We start from the raw sequence: 22,178 nt of genomic DNA on the forward strand, positions 1-22,178 counted from the left end.
CTAACGTGCTTATAATTACAACAATCACCAAAGTGTCCTGAAATTCCATATGTTGGACAAGACTGCCAGATGATGTATTTAAGTTGCAAAACAGGAAATGTAATGAGGGAGTTGCTTCTTTCTTTGCTTTTTGATAAACACATTCAGCTGAAGTGTGGATAGTCCACAAATTCATTTCTCTCCCGACATAATCGTGTATCAGCTCCTACAGGCTGCTTCTGGAGAAGCGGTGAGCATCTCCTCTGCTCCCAGAGGAACTCCATCCTCCATGAAGAACCCAAAGAGCTGCTGGGGCCTGGAGATCTACCACTCCTTGGGACCTTTTCAGCAGTTTCTCTTGAGGTCACCCAAAGTGGGACACTTCACTCTTTCTGCCTCTCTGTGTGACCTTTCTTCCCCCAGAATATCTTGTCCTGAAGGGCACCAACACTTTAGCAAGACTTCAGATTCCACTTGCAATGGTGGAGGTTGAAACTAATTTATTCTGTGTTGGAGCACTACTCTTCTAATACAGGAGAAAAAGCAGTTTAATTTATTCAGTGCATTCTGCCAACTCTTGCAGGGTGACAGGTGGGAGAGTGGGCTGTGAAGACTAGAAAAAGATGGAAGATTGGCAGCCTATGGCCATCCCCAGAGCTGGAGTAAATTCCTTATGTGAAAACCAAACTATTCCTTAGTCTAACTCAAGAGAAGAGAATATCCCCCAGCAATTTCAGTTTTAGTCAGAGATGTGCAGGCTTGCTTTTATGCTTAAAAACCTTCTATATTGCACTTGTGCTTCTTGCCCAGATTAAAAGGCACTACCCAATTGTGGTGCCCAAAAGCATTGTATGAACCAAATTTTCACCTGAATAACCACTATTTCCTGAGTCCATGAAACATTGCCTTAGGGAAGATATAGGGAATAAGTATCTGAATTGGTAAATGGGACATGCCTTGCTATGCTGTCACAGATGTGTGGGGTATTAAAATGTCAAGCCAATGTCTTGTCCAGCTCAAGAGGGAAAAACAAATGTTTTCCACCCTGATGATACTACTTGTGTCTTCCCCCCCACGAAACTGCTTCCGGCTCTGTGCAGCTCCTTATGGCAGCAGCAAGTGCAGAGCAGAACAATTTGCTCTGTGTGTTTTGTTTCCAGCCTGTGCTGTCCATGATGGGTATAGGCTAATGTTTATTTTGGCTCCGTTTTTTCCCATCCATAGTCAACCTTGCAGTGGTAGAATAAGAAGGTAAGGCCTGATAAATTCAAGGATGTGAACTGTTTGTCCTGCAGTAAGCCCAGTTTTGGGTCAGTCCTGCAAAGCCCATCCTTCTCTGCTCTCAGCAGCTGCAGGGTCGCAGCTGTGCAGGAGGTAGAGAATCCGGCTGCAAGAATCTGCAGGTTTTCACACTCGATTCAAGTCATTCAGTCCAAGGAGGAACACAGATCCTCTCTCCACAAGATAAAGTTACGGGTTTACCCACAGCATGCATAAGCACAGACAGGAGAGCCAGCGTCTGATGTTGGGTTTCCACGTATCCCACGTCCATTTGACGTTGACTCGTTCCTTCTGCCTTGACTATTTGTCTCTTCTGGAATTTGGCTTCCTGATCTAAGTAACTCCTGCTGAGGAAACCTCAACAGGGCTATTAACTTCCTAACACAGGAGAAGAGTTTCTCCTTTGTCTTTTGTTCCTTTACCTTAGCATAAGCAGATTCTTGTCTCCACAATTGTTTTGACAGTCAAGATATTCTCGGCATTATCCTTTGCCATAGCCGCTTCAGCAGCCCATGTAATTTTAACAAACACCTAACAGAATCAAGACATTAAAGTTGACAATAGCATAATAATAAAAAAAAAAATCTCCTTTTAATAATGAACTGGAGCTGCCGTCATCTTGTTTTAGCAGAGTAAAATCTCTCCCCCCACCAAAACACTTTACAAAGCTATTACATAAAATGCAATGTTAAATGAACAACAAATTACTTTCCCTTAGCTAGCTTTTAATGCTAATGGCGCTATTCATTCCTGACCTTTTGAAATATTATATTTTTTAAATGACAACATAAAAAGAATTCTTGTTTGAAAACGCAAGCGACTTTAAACCACATGTTATTACTTGTAAGTATAGCATGCACATGCATCATTCATTTTGGTGTCCCATTTATGGCTAATTGGTATATATTTCAGTTGACATATATTGTTCTCCTGCAAACGTGTCAAATTCCTTAACGATGCCGGTGACAAAAGCATAGTGCCTGAGATATAGAAATTACGCTCTTTACCATATAATCATTCTTATCTATTGGGAATGCTATTTGTGACAAATCTCGTTCAAAAATACACACTAAATTGATTATTTTTTTAACTTTAATATCACACCATTCATGGCAAGTCTTTGATTGAATCTTTAAATGTAAAAATGTTTTGATTTTTATCTGCATCATTTTGTAGCTTTTAAAAAGCTCACTTTAATAAATAAAGGAAGAGTAGCACAGCGCATATCTTAAAATGTATCTTTTGTTGTCAGCATAAGAAAACAAATGGGGTATAATTGTAGGTATGGAATTAGTCATTTGGTGAACAACACTTTGTGCTGTAGTTGAGGTTTTCTAATTCCTGCCAGAAATTACTATTATTTTGTTGGTGGGCAGCATTGCAATCAGAATTTTAAATATGGGAGCAACTTGGGCCACATATTTTCATTACATTTTAGATTGCCATGTGCAATGCGTTTCTCTCCTATATTACACATCATCTGAGAACAATAAAAAAAATTTGAAGATTTCATGTGACTAATTATTACTGAGACATAGCAGTGCCTATTGTTGTCTTTAGACAATGCTGTCTATAGTCATTACTTTGCTCCATAAATCAGTAGGATAATGAGGTTCTATCTTTCAAGAAATATCTGAGCATATCTTAATTTGGCATTGATGAATTGGCCTTCCTGAACCTCTTGAGGTCTTTTTTGATTTAGTTTGTCATATTAGAGCTTTCATCACCTCGCCACAGCTGACAGTGTTTATGTGCACATATTTACTTCCATACCTTTCTGGCATGTGTCCTCAAATAGAATTTGAGGTTGCAAACAGAATTTTATGATATGTCTGAAATGTATTCTGTTCTTAATTTGAGTGTAAATCACAAGCTATTTAGCCACACCCTCACACTTCAGAAATATATAGTGTGTATAGCTGTATTTAATCGAAAAAAAAAAAAAACAAGGCCAAACTTATTAAAATCTGTTTCCTTTTAAAAATTGGAAACAATGTATTCAACAAAAGAGGTATTACTTCAAGAAAACGCTGTCTTTTGCAAAAAAAAAAAAAAAAAAAAAGTGTAAAAATCAATTTTATCCTCTGCAAAGCCTCTCAAATTTGAAGACAATAGAAGGGTAAATTGTCTCAGTATTTATAACTGGTCAAAACAGAAGGCTTCAGTAGGGGGCAGAGGCAGAAAGGAGAAGATGGATGTGATCCTCCCACAGCCCTAAATGAAAAAAATACTAATAGCGGCCTACATGCCACTTACTTCTAAATTGTGCCTCTATACAATCAGAAACAAGAAGCAAAGTACTCCTTAAATCAGTCTAAATGTTGTATTCAATTACACAATAACAATTGAGTGGCTACTACATTTGTTAGCATATTGAAGACACATATTAAGTGAGACCCAAAGACAAAAGTTGCATTCAGGGCCCTCTTTGCACTGTGGTCCATGTAATTATTGTTGCAGTACATGTCCTGTGAAAAATCTTACCTTTAATTGCATTATGTGGATAATTGCTTCACATGAAACCAATTAGGGAGGTGAAGGGGGAAAAAAAAGGGATCTAAACATCCAAAGCAATTCACTTTTTCACATAATAATTTGCATTACTGTAATTTTACATATAATTTTGCATAAGCGTTAAGTCTCACTCTCATTAAAAATAACAACAATGAACAATACTGGCGGCTTGGGTGCCTCAGTTTGGGGTGTGCAGCTTCAGGGTTTGGATTCCCCTGGGAGTGTTGATTATCCTCTTTGGAAAGTGAGGTCTCCCGTGAGAGCGGTACCATTTCTCACTCAGAAGGCGTTCTTCGTGGCAGAGGAATATAGTAATCATCTTAATTATGTGCGACACGAAACACACAATGAGCATGTCTATGATTTGCCCGAGACGATGGAAGAGCAGAAGCCATCCCCTCCTCTGAACACTGAGCACTGTTTGCTGATGGCAGCTTGAGTCAGGCTATAGAAACTTCCAAGGGAGCTGCTTAAAAATAACCCCAAACTCTTGTTTTAGGCTGCCAACCTTTCTCTTACAGTCCTTAATTCCTTATTCAAACACCAACCATCTCTCAATTGATGAGGCAATAAAAATCAACAGGAAGGAAACATGCAAGAGGTTCTCCCCCACCTCCAGTTCTCATCAAGGCTGCTGTCAGTCCCTTGGGATGGTCTGTGGCCCGACCTCATGTCTCAACCTTTCTCATCTCCCCTCTGCTTGCAGTTTGGAAATTAGTGCCATCTGACCATTTTACATCTCTGCAGAGGGGTAAATTCAGCAGGGAGTCAGAGACGAGGATGTGCTTTACCTCCCTTCAACCTCAGTCCACAATCAACCATCTCCAAACCGTCTCCCAGAGATTGTAGGGAGGGCAAGTTTGGGAAAGGAGGTTTCTCCACTTCATTAAAGAGGGACTGTAGATCCTTAAGCTGTTGCTTTAATTCAAAACAGAGTCAAAATGTCTTCACTGGGTCACGAGAATCAGCCTCAGTTCCTCCCACTGGACCAGACTTACAAACCCTGTGGCTGTGACAGAAAGGACACTGAAGGGCAGTTCATAGCAGCAAAGTGCCATTCCTTGCTGGGTCTGAAGGGATGGTGACATGGTAGCAGAAAGGGGCATATTTTTGTTGCAAATGTAGGGGATTGTAGGGGATTAACAACTTCTTCTTAACTGAGGAAAATGTTAAAAGTGAAGAGAGAAGTGACTGCACTAAAGAATAATTCTCCTTTTGACCCACAGAGAAAGAGGTGCTTAGTGAAAATATATGATCACGGACAGTGTGAAGATAACTGTCTGATCAGATAATGGAATTGTTTTCAGTGATAAGAATGAACCCATTACTAATGCAAATAACGATAATAATTATAATTTGCAGTACAGTAAAAATCACCTAGTCTACCTCCTCCTCTGACAGCAGACTGTATAATAAATTATAGGCTGAGAAAAAAAAATTCAAAGGGATAAAGGTTAAAAGATTAAAAAAAATTCTGAAACTTAAATGCTTAACAGGGAAGTCAAGACCTGAAAGCAGAAATTGGTGCTATTAAATAAAGCAATTGTGAAGAATGAGATATTATGGAATTGATTAACAAACCAGAAACCAAACGTTTCCTCAGATCACTACCTCTTGTCACAGATTTCAATAATTTTGAAAGAATAAAAAATTAAGACTTGGCGTTTAACAAGAAAATCAACTATTTAAATGTAGGTGAATATGCTAATAGTACTCTGGGAAGATGAATATAACTTAACATGCAAAAAGCCCTCAGAAGGGTTCAAGAAACCTGGGGAGTTTCACCAGTTGTTTTTACTCTGCTTTGGTGTCCAAAACAGGTCCAGCTGTTCTGTCACTCCCAACTAGGCCATTTGCAGACCCCACATATCCATAGGGCAGAACTTCTGAGCACACCAAGATGCTCATACTGATCTGATAATCTTCTTGTTCCTGTGATGGTTTCTGGGTATGGAGACAATGTGAAAAATTCTTCATTTCACCTTTGTGGAGGAGCAGAACAGGGCAAATGAAACAAACCTCGTATTACAGAGTTTACACTACAGTGAGCTGTTTTATTGTTTACAGCACTTCTGCTTTCTCCATCAGTAGAACAGAGAGGAAATAGTGCTACATAGGGTTTCCCATATATTGCTGGCATCATACCAGTCATATAGATTTAGGAGATGAAGCTTTGAGAATCTACTAAGAGAGCATGTGATTCTTCCACATCCATCAATTTAGACTAAAATAGCAATTAAAAGACCGAGTGTAAAATGCCGTCTTCCAATGTTCTTCATTTAGATCCTCATTTTCCAAATACAGTATGTCCTGTAACAGCTGCTTAAGAAGAGCTGGGAATTTTAATGATGGGGGTGTGTAAGGGAAACTTTAAGACCAGAAGTGCTGACGCCTAGTCAAAAGTCGAGGTGAGTATGAGATGAGATTAGTTTGTAATCTCAGAGTGGAGCTCGGTTCTCTGCAGTTGGAGTATTTTATTGTATTTTATATTCACAGTTAAAAGCTCAATGTATCCCACCTAAACTTCCCTAGCAAGTCATTCAGGAAGTTAGAGATGTCTCATCCTCTTTGAAGTTTTCATTGAAACGTTTTTCATGTAGCTAAAAAGTGTGATGCACCAGATCAGTAAACCACAAGTAGTTTACCAGAACTTCAACAGTACAGGAGTTCAAGGAAAATGCTTTAACAATGCAAATTCTAAAAGCAAAATGAGTATAAAACTTGCAGTATGTTTCATAACCATGATTTGTGATTACCTCATAATTGCAATTTATCAAAAACACGCCCAGCTAATATAATATTAACTACTGTAACAAGCTCCCATGGTTTAAACACTCACCTCTCAGACTGCACGCAAGAAGGCCTTTAACCAATGTTTGCAAAAGTCAAAAACACAACGTGCCTCAACTACTCACATCATATTTCGCTGTTTGTTGATGCTTCACCAGGGCTGTAGTGGGCTATACACAACACAAGTCCTCCATGTGTGTGCACAAAGAACGACTTCTGCATCCGTTTCCAAATGTCCTTCCAACAACAAGATGTTTATCTGAAAGAAACCAGCATCTACTATGTAACCCTCAAAGCTGCCAACAGAGCCATAAAAAAAAAAACAAACCACAGGTCTACAAAACGTGACTGTAAGAGCTGGGGTTTAATTACAGAATTAGATTCAGGGCAAGCATGACACTAGTCTTCAGATATGTCAAAAGCTGTCAGAAGTAGGAACAGGATGAAATGTTCCCATGTAAAACAGCCTCAGAGTCAGAGCTGACATTATATAAAACTTTAGAAAGGGGAGGACAGCAAAACACAAACTTCCTTGGTAGGCAGCACCATTGCAGCATCAGAAGGTTTAAAACCAGATTAAACAGAAAGTCATGAGTATCTTAGGCAGAACTAACACTGTTCTGCCACAGTAAGGTGAGGTAGTTGTTGTCTGAGGTCCTTTCTAGGTACATGCATCTCCTGGGATGCTCTGAGAGAGCTGAAATTGCAATCAGCAAAAAATAGTGGATGGAACTGCAGAGAGGTAGAGAAATCTAAAGTCACAATTAGTGCTATATATTACCTGACTCTGAAGGAGAGAAATTATAAATGCTTCCGTGGGATACGATCAGTGTATTGCACTTCCTCTCAGTCCTGTAGAATCTTTGATAAGCATGGAGTACTTTTTGAACTTCTGTCTCATATGTCTCACCCCTAAGACAAAATAAAATATCTACCAAAATAATTTAAAAGTGTCTTAGTACACCTTCGGTCGTATTACCTGATTCTTTAAATGCCTTACACAATTATGAGACTTAAATACTGACCTTGTTGCCATGAGCTGACAAATTATCCATCCTCCTGCCCACCTGTGTAATATTTGCCAAGGGCTTTTTCATGAACAAGGCAGCTACCCATGTGTTCCCAGCAGCCTGCAGATGCTACTGCCACCTGGGGCCTCTGCTTACATGAGGAATATAGGGAGAAAATTAACTGAAGGAAGATGCCAGAATGTTGCTTGCAAAGAAACACGCTTAAATACAGGAAACCCTGCAGACGTCATGGAGGACCAGCATCTTTTCTGCTGCATTCAGCTGTGCTCACAGTTAACTTCCTTCAACTGCACTAATTTTGAAGAGTCAATAGGCGTCCAGTGTGTGCATCAGAGTGGGGAATGGGCTGAGAGAACAGATCCATTATGATTGTCACTAGATCAAAAGTAAGAGCTCTGTGAACAATACATTATACTGCAGTGCTCTAGCTGCAACCTTGGTACGTGTTTGGAAATACACAGCAATGGCATGTGTATGGTGCAGTGTGCTTCTCTGGGGGAAACATCAGGTCAGTGTTGGGGTTGTTCTTTGTACTACAGAGGAAGAGGATATGTTCAGTCTGGTGTTTGCTCTCATCAGCTGGTGGCAAACAGAAGTTCCTACAAGAGGTGCAGACCTTATTCCTCAGAGGGAAGGAAATACTCCTTGTTGTCCTTAGGAAAGGGAGAGTCACCTTTCTAACTCCTTAGATTACTATGGTTTAGCAAACTCTGGCATTCACAGCTGTCAGCCTCACCACTCCTTTCTACTTTGAAACCCTCCCCAGTCTTCCGTTGCTGCTCGAGCACACCAATGCCTCCGTCCTCCCACATCCAAACACTGGTAACGCACCTCTTCAGCCAGCTTCTCTGGTTTCCTTACACTCAATGCAGTATTACCCTCATTTCACTTGTTGGCTCTGCTCCAGCACACAACATTCCCAGAGTAAGCCTATATGGTATTTTTCATTCCTCCATGTTTAGGTAAGCTCACCTGTGGATACTGATAGAAGGATCACAGTGGTTGCAGTCTACCAAGTTCTTCAAACAATTATTTGCCATCAGATGCTAGTGAACACTATGTCCTAGTTCAATGAGTTCTGCACAGGGCACAAAGGCAGTTCTCCTGGGATACAGCATATATGGTAAACTTTTCCCTATTATTACAGTCCCTGAAAAATGAGGAAATAGATACTACTTCAAAATTACAGCCAGCACCTACACAACTGTATGTTAAACAAAGATGACACAGAATTTCTTGGTTTGCAGGAAAAAGTTTGCAGTTATCTAACTTAATATACTGTACTTAGCCCCTTTGTATCAGTGAGGTATGTGCTCAGACACTTTAGATAAACCCCTTCATGATGCTAATATTTTTTTTTATCTCGCTAGCTCCTCAGAACCTATTTACTTTTGAATGTGTATTTCTCTGGCTACAAAGGATTTGAGGGCTTGACTAGCAGCCAGACCCAAAGCTCCCCTGAAGTCAGCCTGAACCTTTCTATTGAATTTAATGAGATCCTAACCAGTTCCTAAACAGTGGAAAGGCTCCTCACGTAAGTGTTCATGTCATTTCCACTGCGCTGTCAAAATTCACACACAGGAAATTGCCTCCTGGCTGCCTAACAAGAGTTACAACAGGACACAGGTGAAGTCTTGTTTCAAACTGCCGGTCTGTGAAAATAGCTGTTGTGTTCAGACACTGATGCTGGCTGCTGGGAAGGGGTCCATGAAGCAACCTAGGAAGAAAAGGAATAGCCACAGAATTAAGAGCTGTAACTAAGGAATGATTTATAGCACTGAAAGGTTATCGATGCAGAATGGGGTTCTGAGACATCCTTTTAAAGACTGAAATGCAATGAAAAATCTCAGCGCAAGACAACCTTTGGTTAACATGGAGGAAGAAAAAAAACCCAGACTGCAGTTCAGCTTGAGTTGATGCATTCCAGAATCAAGGCATGTCTGAATTTTGACATTATGTTTCCAAGAAAAGATATTCAATCGTTTGAACTTATTTCAATGGAGGAGTCTGAAAAAATGAACTTCAAATATGGAAACCAGGGTCTTGAATTTCATAGGAGTCCAAAGAACTGGGAGGAAAGGTATAGAAAAGTTACAATTTAAGATTAATTAAAATATGAGGGATGTCATGTGTTCATCACTAGCTAGTAGTTAAGTTTGCAGTGCAGTTTGTTGTAAAGGTAGGAGTTAAATTCCCATGTAATAGACATGATACAATTTACTACTACTATGTATTTACTATTAGAACAGTGATTTCACATTCTCGACAATTAAAACATAAACGTTTAGTGCAGTGAAATTCAAAAGAAATGAAAAGTGTATTCTCTGGGAATTTAGACTTTAATGTTTCCTTTGAATGATCAGTTTGTTTCCTAAGAGCTCTAAATTCAGATTAATGGAACTCCAGAAGAAAAATCTTAGACACTGACTCACATTTTAAAGCTGCATTACACATTAGGAAAACTACTGGTGCTGCTGTAGCTGTTTTACAGCTTCTGTGTTTAGCTTTTCCAAGATATGAGGAATATGCTTCCTGCATTGCCTGCATACCTCAATGTAGCAGTATAGCAGAATTTGTGCCAGATTTCTGAGCATATAGCTAAGGAAGTCAATGAAGCCGTTTGTGTGTTTAAACAAGGCCTATCCATGAGCACATCCATGTGTTAAGTCACAGGTATGAAAATAGAATTGTCATGAACTTGTAATCACAAATACATCACCTCCCTAGAGGCTACTCAGCACTACTGACATTTGCTGTGATGCATTTTCAAGATGTCATAAGACAGTTTTTCCTTCAAGAAATTGCTCCTTGGATCTGTGAAACTGCACAGGCTGGAGCACACGTCTTCCTTTGTTTGAATATCCATGTCCAGTTCTCTAATTTGAAGGAAGAGAACCACAAAATTCTGTCCCTCCAACACCTTGTTGTCACTCTATGGCAGTCCCACCACAAAAACATTAGGACAGAGCAAGGGATGAATGAGAACAAGTAAACCAGAATTTATTCCTAAAAAAGTAAGTACATTTTCCACCATCACTACCTAATGAGACTGGCAAACAACAGGCCTGAATCCCAGTTACACAAAGCATCTGCAGTTCTCACCGATTTACCCCAGCTGCATCTCTTGAAAAATCAGGCAGCACTAAGGGGACTCTGAATCCATTCTCCTTAAGACAGATGTCTGGGTGATGCTTCATGGAGCTGCCTAGGAAACTGAGAGAACCTCCTAGGGGAATTTGGACAGTGCTGTCTCAGAGATTGTTTTATAAGTTGTTTTATTCCATGGCTATTAACATGAAAACACCGTCTGCAAATTTCAGTAAGGATTTATGTGATCTTAGTAGAACCAATGAAGGTTTTATACAAACTTCACACACATGAAACTCCCCTAGAAACCAGAGCAATGTGTTAGAACATTGAAAGAAAAATTTGGTTCTTAATGTGTCCCTGAAGACTGTAATTATATTTCCCATTGTACTAGTAACATTAATTGAATGTTTAGCTGAAATCAAGTTCATTACAAGTTAAATACAGTACCTAGCCTATTAGGATGGTGTTTATAATTATAGTCATAAAGCACTTGTAAAACATCTTCATTGCAGCAAATACTTGGGGTGTAGTGGCTGCTATGCATCTCAGTTCATCCTCTGAATTTTGGCATCTGAGCAGCACTGTAGGTCACATACACACTGCCAAATTTTAGAGGGACGTGACCCGCAACGGTTAGCACAGAAATATAATCTCGCACAAACAGTTATAAGAGTTTTTTCCAGTGCAGCAAGACCTTACTAAACATTCCTAGATCTAGATATACACACAATAAACCTGTACGCTCATGCAAATGTACCTGGTTATTGGCTAGCTTGTTGGCCTGATGCTACAATTTTAGCAATAAACCAGCCGCTGACAAGGCCTAAGAGACATTTTTTGATATATTAATTTTTATATTTGAGCTTCACTACAGAAAATACCTAATCTGCTTTTGGTATTGCTCATAGTCTTTCGATCTTAACTCCAACAGATGCCCTACTCAGAGCTATACCAATTTTGGTGAAGTTGAGTAATCCCCAGAAGTGGACTTCTACTTCAGACACATATGGAGTTCCCCTAGAAAATGCACAAGTGAACTAAAAATGAAGCAGCCTCTTGTCAAAAAGCTTCAAAAAGTTTCAGCATAAATTTGGTTCCTTTTAATAGTAATTTTCTTAAAAGTAGTAACACCCAAAATGAAAAGTTAGTTTTACTCTATTTTATTTGACATGATTGAAGACACAACACTCAAGATACAATCCAAACAAGTTGTGAACAGCTCCAAACATCAGTGAAATCTGAATTTATCTTGCACAGAGGTGAACAAGACCACAATGGTTGGTTTTATAATATAGTTGAAGATTATTTCAAGCAGGTGAGTACTGTGACGTTATGCCCAACAACTTTTATACTATTAATCCGCTTAAGCCACTTCGTATCATAAATATGCAGTTTATCTTGGCGATTACATCTCTGCAATATATAATTAGCCTTCTCATAATAATGCATTAAAACTCCTGTATATAAATATTGGTATATCCATACCAATGTAAACTGTCCTAACCATCACTGCACATTCAGCATATTCTAGCACAATTAATCATTCTATCACAATTGGCTGCTAACTTTCAGCCTAGATTTAAGTAACTTGGACCTGAACTTGCAAGTTGCTGCTTAGAAAAAAACTTCTGCCAAGATCTTCTGTTTTTCCTAAGGATAGCAGGCCTTGTCTTTTCAGCATCAATTTGCACAATGTCATCTGAAACCCCTACCAAGAAAATGCTCTTCAGGGAGTCTCCTGCAAACATATCAGAACTACAATTCTAAAAATGACTCGTTTCCTAGTAAATTTCATATTATTTTTACAGCCTAACATCCTTTATCAAAGTGGGCGTCCACATGCCACTTACAATGTAAAGTTGTTTAACTGGTTTATAGACTACAGATCACAGCATAATACTCACTATTCTAATCCCTTACGGAGACAAACTAATTTTCCATTCTTAGATTGAACAGGGGCAACAAGGACAGCTGAGAGTTTATTTAGTAGTTCAGTGCTCTGCAAAGATAAGCTTCATAGTGCTTTCATCAGACTGAAGGAGGAAGTGCAAAAATATGCAAACTTCATATTTTACATTTCTAGTAAAGTCATTTCAGCAACAAACCTCTGCTTGGATCCAGATGAAATCTTACAGAAGGGGAATAAGAAAGGACAGAGAATCACTACTGTGCAGGTAACTATGCTTTGGAAGAGATGCAGAAACTACCCTCAGCATTCCCCGCAGACAAGCTAAAAACGGTTCAAAAATCATGCACCACCTGATCTTGCAGTTTTCCTCTTGTGTGGGAAGAGGGGGAAGTTGCAGCCATTTATTAGATGAAATTCTGTGTTAACTTAAGGCCATCAGAAACAAATCTGTGCAGAATTGGACCCATTCAGTTTAACGCAGCATGCAAAGACACCAAAGCCTACTTTTCTTTATGAATTTTGAAGTGGTAGTGGTAGATAGAGATGGGGTCTTACCTGCAGCTACTATAAATCAGTGTTGCCTGGCTTTAGAAAGTAGTTTTGTGTTTATTTTAAACTAGGAAGATTCTTAATAAAACTCCAAAACCTAGCAAAGCTGTATCTCCAGATCACAGTCAAAGTTTTAGCTTGGTTTTACAGGAGGATTCATCCATTATTATGAACTGTTGGAGATGGAACGGTCACCATCTGAAACAAAGAAATTAAAATCCCAGCAACATACTAGAGCATCTGTGTAATATGCTTAACTGGTTATGACTTACATTGTAGGAAGGATGTTGTATTCTGACACATCAATATTTCTTTCCTATTATTATAAGATCAGCCTTTTACATTTCATATCTTACCATCTTTAAAAGCCTATAATTACAGAAGCTGATTGAGAAACTATGTTATTTAAAATTAAGAGCTGAATGAAATCAACAGAGGCAAAGAGCATTTTTATACAAGAAAATAGCACTGTAGAAAGAAAGAGTCTGTACAATATTTAAATATTGTATATACATAAAATTATGTTGTTCATAACTCATCTTAAAGTTTCTCTTGTTTGTAAACCATGGAAAGCAACACACAAAAAAATCCCAGTATTTAGCTTTTAAAGCATTTAGCAGGCAGCAGGAAACTGAATGCCAGCAAGCACACTTTGTAATTATAGAAAGTCTCCAGCCAGATACTGTGACTCGCATTCTCCATAGTCTTTTTTCTTTTTAAAGCTGAATGCAGAATAGATTTCACACTCAACCAGGGAATCCTGCAGAAGACACGGAAAACTCAATGGCAAAATGCAGTAGATGAGTTCTGCAGCTCTTTCCTGTGGGAGAACTCCGGGCTAAACACAGAATGCTTAAACACAGGATTGGAATGTAAATTAGTGAAATAATTGATAAGCTTTCATTTTTCGAAAAGTCCCAGTAATGGACTTAACTCTTGCTCAACTTTTTTTTTTTTTTTTTTAAAGAAAGGAAGGTTTAGTTTAACAATTAACATTGCAAAGTTTCAAAGTTAAATGAATTCCAGCAGGTAACCAGGCATCTATGCATAGATGTTCTGAAAGTATCAGCATCTTAGGGTGATTCTACAGATTAATATCAGTCTGCCAGTATGGAGTGGGATTTGGATTTGCATCTGAAGTTGTCAATTCACGGCAGATACAGACTGCAGGTTTCAGAAATTATCCAGTTGTAACATTTTGCAAAATAAAAACTGTTTTGGTTGCAGAAGGTATCTTCCAGGTGAATATGCTTAGGAAGACATTTCCAGAAAGTTAGTATTTAGAAAAAATAATGCTACCATGACCATCATTGCATTTCACCTGCATTAGAATTCTGTGCTCATAGCCATGTAAGGAATGCTTTATTTAATGCTATTTGTAGTTTCATTCTCTTGACTTCTGCCTTCCACTTCACTGGCCATTCAACTCAGCCCAGAAATATATTTTACACAATTAGAATGTTTGTTACTCTAAATATATTATGGTACTTTTGATCTGGACATTTTCTCTCTTTTAAGTTGTTTAAATCTTCCTGGACAGCCATTATCTAATCGTACTTCAAAATCTTAACACAAGGATTAACAAGAAATGAAATGTAATCACTTGGAGAAGTGCTTCATAAACCAGATGGGTCAGAGGGACCTCAACAGGCTGGAGAAATGTGCAGGCAGGAACCTCAAAGTTCAACAAAGGGGGAAGTGCAAAGTCCTGAACCTGGAAAGGAACAACCCTGTGTACCAGTACATGCTGTGGGCCAACTGGCTGGGAAGCAGGTTGGTGGAAAAACACCTCAGGATCTCGGTAGACACAAAGTTGAGTGTGAGCCAGCAACATGCCCTTTCAACAAAGAACTTGAATAGCCTCCTGGGGTGCACTAGGAAGAGCATTGCCAGCAGGTCAAAGAAAGTGATTATTCCCCTTCTATCAGCCTTGGTGAGACCACATCTGGAGTGCTGGGTCCAGTTCTGTGCTTTTCAGTACAACAGAGACACAGACATACTGGACTGAGTCCAGCAAAGGGTCAGGAGGATGACTAAGGGACTGGAGTATCTGTCGCATGAGGAGAAGAGGAGAGAGCTGAGACTGTTCAGCCTCCAGAAGGCTCGGGGCATGCTAGAATGTGTATGAATGCCTGATAAAACACGGTCAAGAAGATGGGCCCAGTAAAGGAACAAGAGGCAATGGGCACAAATTAAAACTCAATCCCTTTAAACATAACAAAAAAACCTTTTTTTTTGCAGTGAGGGTTGTCAAATACTGGAACAGGTTGCCCAGAGAAGTTTAGGCATCTTGATTTTTTGAGATATTCAAAACCATACAGAGAATTCTGCTCTAGTTGACACTGCTTAGAGCTGAGCAGTTGGACCAGACAGTCAGTAGATGTCCTCTCCAAACTCAACTATCCTGTGATTCTATAATTTCAAATGGAGAATAATAAGTTTAGAAGACCCAAAACGGGAAATAGCTTTTTTCTTAAAAATATTCCAAAGTATAATAAAGGCAATGCTAGCTATTTAATCCAACTGCTAGTTCTAAGAGTTTTGACAATAAAGGCCTTGTTTTCAACCTGGAACAATCAATATTAGGCTCCTAAAATATGCATTTTTCCTAAATCTAATTTTAAGGATTTCTGAGGATTTTCTTTTCAGTGGTGTCAGAATTTAAGAAACTCGGTTCCCCTTTCTTTAAGTCATTGATTTTCAGCACTTAAAATTTTGAAAGCACAGGGCAAAATCAAACATACAAAAGAATACTGTAGACTCATTTGTTCCCATTGCCAGAGGATGGTGCTGTTTAAACAGATACTCCACTGATACATTTGCTAAAACAACCACATAGGTTAGAGAGTTTTTCTTGGGAGGAAGAGGAAGAAGAACGAGAACAATGTAAAGAGATTACGATTTTTTATCTTTTTAACTAATCTTCAAGATCCAACAATAATCAGTATTTATTTAATAAAGGTAGATCTTTAAGCATGCTTGAGTAACTTGGGAACTTCTACTACCTCTGGAACTTCTGCTCTCAAAACTTTTTAAGGGTCTTTCAAAATCCAGTCTTTGGTCATCAAAGGGCACACACATGACATACCCCACCTTACTAGCTGTTCTCACATAGCCTGCTGAAATTCAAGTTGATTACACCATATGTGAAAGTCAAAAAATGGAACAGTGGAAGATCAGTCTCACAAACAGGCTGTGGTGGGGAAAATGGGCTGCTAGTAGTTTAAGAAATCAATACCGACTTTGACACTTTTAGAGGTGGCAACATCAATGGCCATGGCTTTGATTTCAGTGTCCCCAAACTGCATAACTGTTTTGATCTCCCGCCGGTTTGGCACTGAAGCATCAGTTTCCGTGAGATCCAAGCGAAGGGTGCCACACTTTTTCACTCCAGATTCAGTGATGAAGCTGACATTATCTTGTTCTGAGCTATAGATATTGATCACTATTACTAACTGAGAAGGCTTGGCAGGTGTGTAACTGCGTGTCACAGTTTCTCCAAGGGCTACAGATTGGTCGGCTGAGATAAATTTGTCGAAGACATCAGTGCACCAGCGTGTGCCATCTTTAATTAGCAGCTTCTCTGGTGGATGCTTCCCTTCCACAAAGCGATTGAGCACGCCCACACCATAGGTGAGAGGTGAGCGCCGCACTTTGATGACAGCAGGGTCTAGACCAAAGAGAACCGCTCCTTTGAGGATAGTGAGCCCCACATCCTGAGGAATGATGACCCGACATCTTGAACCAAAAGCACTCTGGACAGCTTGTTGGAGTAAGGGGGATTCAGCGAAGCCACCCACCAGGAAGAGAAACTTGACATTGGTCACTTCTGGCTTATCAAACACATCACCTAAACAGAAACAGAGCCCATTCAATAGGGAATGTGACAAGGCAATGCAGGTGAAACTCCTAATGTCTGAATGCATTGAATGTCCCATGCACATGCACAAGATCTGAAACTGTCACATCTATGCCCACATAGCCACATATGCCAGTTTCATTTCTGCAGCCTCTTCTATACTTGGTTTCACTGTGAATGGAAACTTACCTCACAGAATACAACATTTCTGAAGTGGCATTTAAACCAGAATTTTTATTTAGCTTCTACCAGTAAAGGGAGACACAAATTTATTGCAAAGAAATCCTGCCAGTTGCATTATGGGTGGTAAGGAAATTGAGATCATCTTGCCACTTGGAGTACCACTGAGATATTCCCAAACCTAACCAATTCATATACCCTTCATTGCATTCCAGATAAGTCACCACGTTTTAAATTCACTTATTATTTCTGATCCTAACATCTTAACCACAATATGTACCATCTGCAAAATAATACCTCCTTACATTTTTACAGATGTTCCTTCTTAGCTTAAGCTCACATCCCCTACTTTCAAGAAAATCATACAGTTCAGTTGTAAGCTCACCCTTATTTCAACTGATTCTAGACCTCTGCCTCCCTGCTCAGATACAGACTGTTCTGTACTAGCTAAGTTGTGACTCTCAAATTTATCTAATAATCCTTCATATATATTCAGTAAACCTGGATACTCCACTCCAAATAAAATTCAATTAGTGCTTTTTAACATGTAGAACAGTAATACTTTCCTTTGTACATACTTTATACTTGATACAAATCCAGTCTTCCACAAGGAAGACTTTAAATAATAAATTTCCCAATAAACTTATGTCACTTCCAGTTACTGGATAAATAAATTCAGTGCTTCTAAACCATGCCTGGAAGTACTTTTACCAAGATGCATCATTTATTATTTGTAGTTTAGAGATGTCAGCGATTTGGACAGCCATGAACAAATGTAACTTTATAATAGGTAGGAATACAGGTTAAGGTGAACTAAATTCCTTGCCCATGTTTTGTGGGTACTAGGGAGGTGTTTGACTTTAATTCCAGTTACTGGTTTGAAACAGGTAAGCAAAGCTTCAGTTTTAGCTCAGCCATAAAGTGAAATTACATGCAGATACGTACTGAGGTGCTGAACGATTTGGTCAATTGTAGGTTTGAAAAGAGCATTCATTGCATCTGGGCTCATCCTCAGCATTCCCTGGGAGGACCACTTCACAAAGTCCACACTGGAAAAGAACAGTTAAGAAGGACATTAAAACATTATTGTCGAGATGTAAGAAACAGTCAAGCACTCAGAAGACACACTAAATAAATGAATGAATGAGTTTACAGAATCTGCATGCATTTTGCATGGAAAAAAGTGCCTCACCTCACTCTAACCCCATACCAACTGCAGCAATGTAATATTTCAAGGGAGAATTGTTATTTTTGCTTGTATAATTGTTGTTTTCTTTGCCTGATTGCCTTCTGTAGCATTACCAATGTTCAGCTGCTTCCTGCAACAGCTGGCAGTCAATCCAGTGCCCACTCATCTGAAACAGCACTGGTTCATCCCCAGAAGGGCAACATTTAGATTATAGCAGCAGAAGGCCAAAGCCACTGGAAACACACAAAGAAAACAAGCAAGGATGGGAAGCCTCAGGAGGCAAAAGGGAGCAGAGCATTTTTAATGAGGCATAACATTTGTTAAGTGAATACAGGCATTATGTTATTCCATCAGTGATACACATCCATACAGCTCAGTAATCTCCTTTTATTCATGCACATTAGACATTACCTTTATACTCTTTCTATCCCATTATCCAATTAATTTAATTTTATTTGAAGGGAACATTTAGCATTCCCTCTAAGATTCACCATTAAGACTATTAATAAGAAGATGATCTTGTGAAGGGGACTATTTCTAGAAATTTTTAATTATTTCAGAACCTCAGGCTCATTTAGGAAGTGACTTTGAGCTAGATTCCATGTCATTTAGGCTTAAAAGTGCATTTGCCAATAACTTTAGGAAGAGATGCAGAAATTTCAGCCTGCATGCTACATTCAACATTCACAGGATTAAAAAAATGCAGAATGAACCCAAAGTACAGGTACTAGATATCACATCTTCTGCACCCAGGTCCCAAGCATTCTGCCCCAGAATTGCAGGCTCTCTTGTTCACTGCCTTAGATGCCATTAAACTCCAGGTCTCTTGTAGTATATGGTTTCAAAAGGTGCAATAAGCCCACTTCCACTTTCTCCTCACTTCCTTTTCTATAGCAGCCTGTGATCTTGTTATTTAGGGTGACTTCTTGATACAGACTATCATGAATTAAAATCTCTGAGGGGGATTATGTCTCCCCACCTATCAAGCAAATTATTTAACTGGTAAAATACTAGAAGAAAAGAAAGCCTGCCATCACTTCAAAAGAATGCTTTCCCTTTGCACAGCTCTATGTAGTAGTATATGTTTTCACCCATGACTTTCTATTGTTAATAAGTTTCCTGAAGCCATGAATACAGTTACACAGCTCACTTAACATCCTGGATTTGTTCCAGGGCCCAGGTCTATAAAAAATAAGGTTCCAGGTAACTTACTTTTAAACATCAAATTTTGTATTTCATCTAACCTTCCTAATTAACATGCAAGGGACTTAAAATATATGGTAAAACTCCAGAAACCGACGCAGTGGTGGCCTAACAAAAGTCATAGAAAGCACAGGAGGGTGCAAATCTTGTATAGAAAAGCTTTTGCTAGAGATTAATCAGAACTTTTCATTCTGGAAACTGCACTTCAGGCAATCCCATTTTCTCATCTGTATATTACATTTTTACATAATTATCTTTCTGTCTACATTTAATTAATTTTAATTCTTTGTCTTTGCTATCAGTAGTTAATTCAGCATCCATTTGGGTTCAATTGTCTACTCACTTGCTTTTCCTCAAGGCATGTTCTACACTGTGGCCTCGAAACTTCTTGTAATAGTCAATGAAGGAGAAAGGCAGGGTGATGTTTAGAGGATTGGTCCTATCTGGAGCTGCTGCCCGTTTACGTGATTCAAATGCTATCATCAGATCTACCCAGGCAGCAGGACGCTTGATTTTAAATTGTTCAATAAAATCTTCTCCAAATATTTTACACAGGAGCTTTTCAAATTCATAGTCCACACCTAGAGAACCATATGGTCCACCTGTATTGCAAACAAAACACAGCTTTAATATTCTGAACTGTTTACTAGATTTCAAGTTGACCCAATACACATCAGATTGACACTACTAGGATTGCTATAGTAGAAGGTCTACAGAAAGAGGTCTCTTTTCTAAATATATCAGTTGGTCTAATACAGAACACAATCTTACCTTTGTCTCACTTTTATTCCTATACCCTCATGGCCACTGTAATACTATCGCTATAAACCAGAAACATGCTTATTAAAAGCAGAGGAAACTGTCCCATATGCTCTTACTAGGTTGTTTCTTGAGGTAATCCTATAGCCACCAAGACTGAGAAGGCTCAGTGATGAATTATATAGATGAAGAATAACTTAACATAGAGACACAGCAACACATAATAGGCTGAGTTGGGTGCTTAACAGTTTAGCCATAGGACAAAGCCAAAGGGAACTGAGTTCAGGAAGCAAATACAAAGTGCAGCTCCATGAGTGGTATCTTTGTTGCAAACCAATTATTGTACATTTTTTCCCAGGGGATGATAGACCCTCTTTGTTACACCTCCTGTGAAATTAGTGGAATACATAAGATTCCCCTTAAATCCAGGTAAACTTCTGCCAACAGTCACTTCACAAGGATCTTGTTGTGACACTGAGCTACTCTCACAGTACATCTCTGGATGCTGAACAGAGCAGCAATACACAGGAGACCTCTCAAAGGAGGAAGATGACAACTCTACTAGTAGAAGTCAGACCGGGACCATGGCAGGAGGTCATGGCCTGAATGGGAATGAATAACACAGGAGATAGCAGTTTCTTACCCTCCCAGCATGAGGTTTACCATACAAAAGCACCAGAAGCATTAAGTGATTTCCCCATGTCTGCTGATGCATACCTAGGTTATATTAATTTGGAATGCTGGTCTTGTTTCAGGAAGAACTGTTAGGAAAATATGGGGAATAATAAAGGTATATATTTCCTTCAGGACAAGCCAAAATATTGCATAAATAAAGCAAAGAGTGAAAGTGACATTACCTGTTGCCTTGTATAGCTCCTTAAGATGTCCTTCAGGGAGCCTGATCTGATGGACAGTTATATCCACTGTGCCTCCTCCACTGTCAACAACGATGTAACGGTCTCCTAGTTTGCCAAAGGAAGAGGTAAATTATATTTACATCAGCATTACCACAACAGCATATTGCAATGAAAGCTTCACAGAGGCATTATCACCATGAGAGAGAATGACTTACAGAAAGTCATGAATGTCTACACTGAAGACCTGATCTTTATTAATAACTATAATGTGACAATTGATAACATGAAATTCAGACGTCAAAAGCTATTCATGTAGCCTGTATGAAAAGTAGATCAGTGGAATCATTCATGCTGCTGGTGTACATTCTAGTGGGTTACCAAATTAATACGATAACATATTCATAAGGTCTATTCAGAGGAAAATATTCTGGTTGCATTTTAAAAGCTGGATTCCTCTCTATCATCTCCTTAATAAACCGCCTTTTGCTACAGCATACAGAATTGCAATAACTAAGAGCAGCACATCAACTTGCATTTTTTTTCTTTTCCTACTTACAATCACTCTGAGAACGACACAGTGCACAGCATATTTGTAAGAAACACAATGCTCACCTACAATAAAAAAACAGTGAGAGCAAAGTTTATTCAAGAAAGGACACTACCTTCCTCCAGTTCGGACCAGATCTCTCCTATGACATTTTCCACCATGAAGGTACGACTCTGTCGATTACGACGGACGAGTTCCTTAGCTAGTCATTGAAAGAGTAAAAATGACAGAGTTTAAGAAAGCATGAAGGTGGTATCATCAGCTGCAGAAAACAAGAGCAAGTAGACTGATATGTTTTTCAGCCACATTAATCTTCCTTGATAGTAACTGGATTAAAACCAATAACCTAACATGAAAGCTACAAACAGGTCTTATTCCTTTCTTTTTATATTTTCTGTTTTTTAAAGCACCACCTGGAACCAAACAGCACTTCAATAAAAA

The 22,178-nt window shown here is 38.9% G+C and overlaps 1 protein-coding gene across 1 annotated transcript in view; it reads right to left on the reverse strand.

The window, feature by feature from the left end:
* Positions 1-16,358: 16,358 nt before the first annotated feature.
* Positions 16,359-22,178, reverse strand: part of HSPA12A (heat shock protein family A (Hsp70) member 12A) — a gene marked incomplete at both ends in the record, with an annotated part of 47,818 nt that continues 41,998 nt past the window's right edge. The window contains 5 exons of the mRNA XM_080348267.1: positions 16,359-16,993; positions 18,128-18,231; positions 19,918-20,176; positions 21,191-21,295; positions 21,853-21,939. Coding sequence (XP_080204393.1) covers positions 16,359-16,993; positions 18,128-18,231; positions 19,918-20,176; positions 21,191-21,295; positions 21,853-21,939 — 1,190 coding nt within the window. The remainder of the gene's footprint in view (positions 16,994-18,127; positions 18,232-19,917; positions 20,177-21,190; positions 21,296-21,852; positions 21,940-22,178) is intronic.

The sequence above is a fragment of the Nesoenas mayeri genome, assembly GCF_963082525.1.
Source record: "Nesoenas mayeri genome assembly, chromosome: 7".
Classification (NCBI taxonomy): Eukaryota; Metazoa; Chordata; class Aves; order Columbiformes; family Columbidae; genus Nesoenas; species Nesoenas mayeri.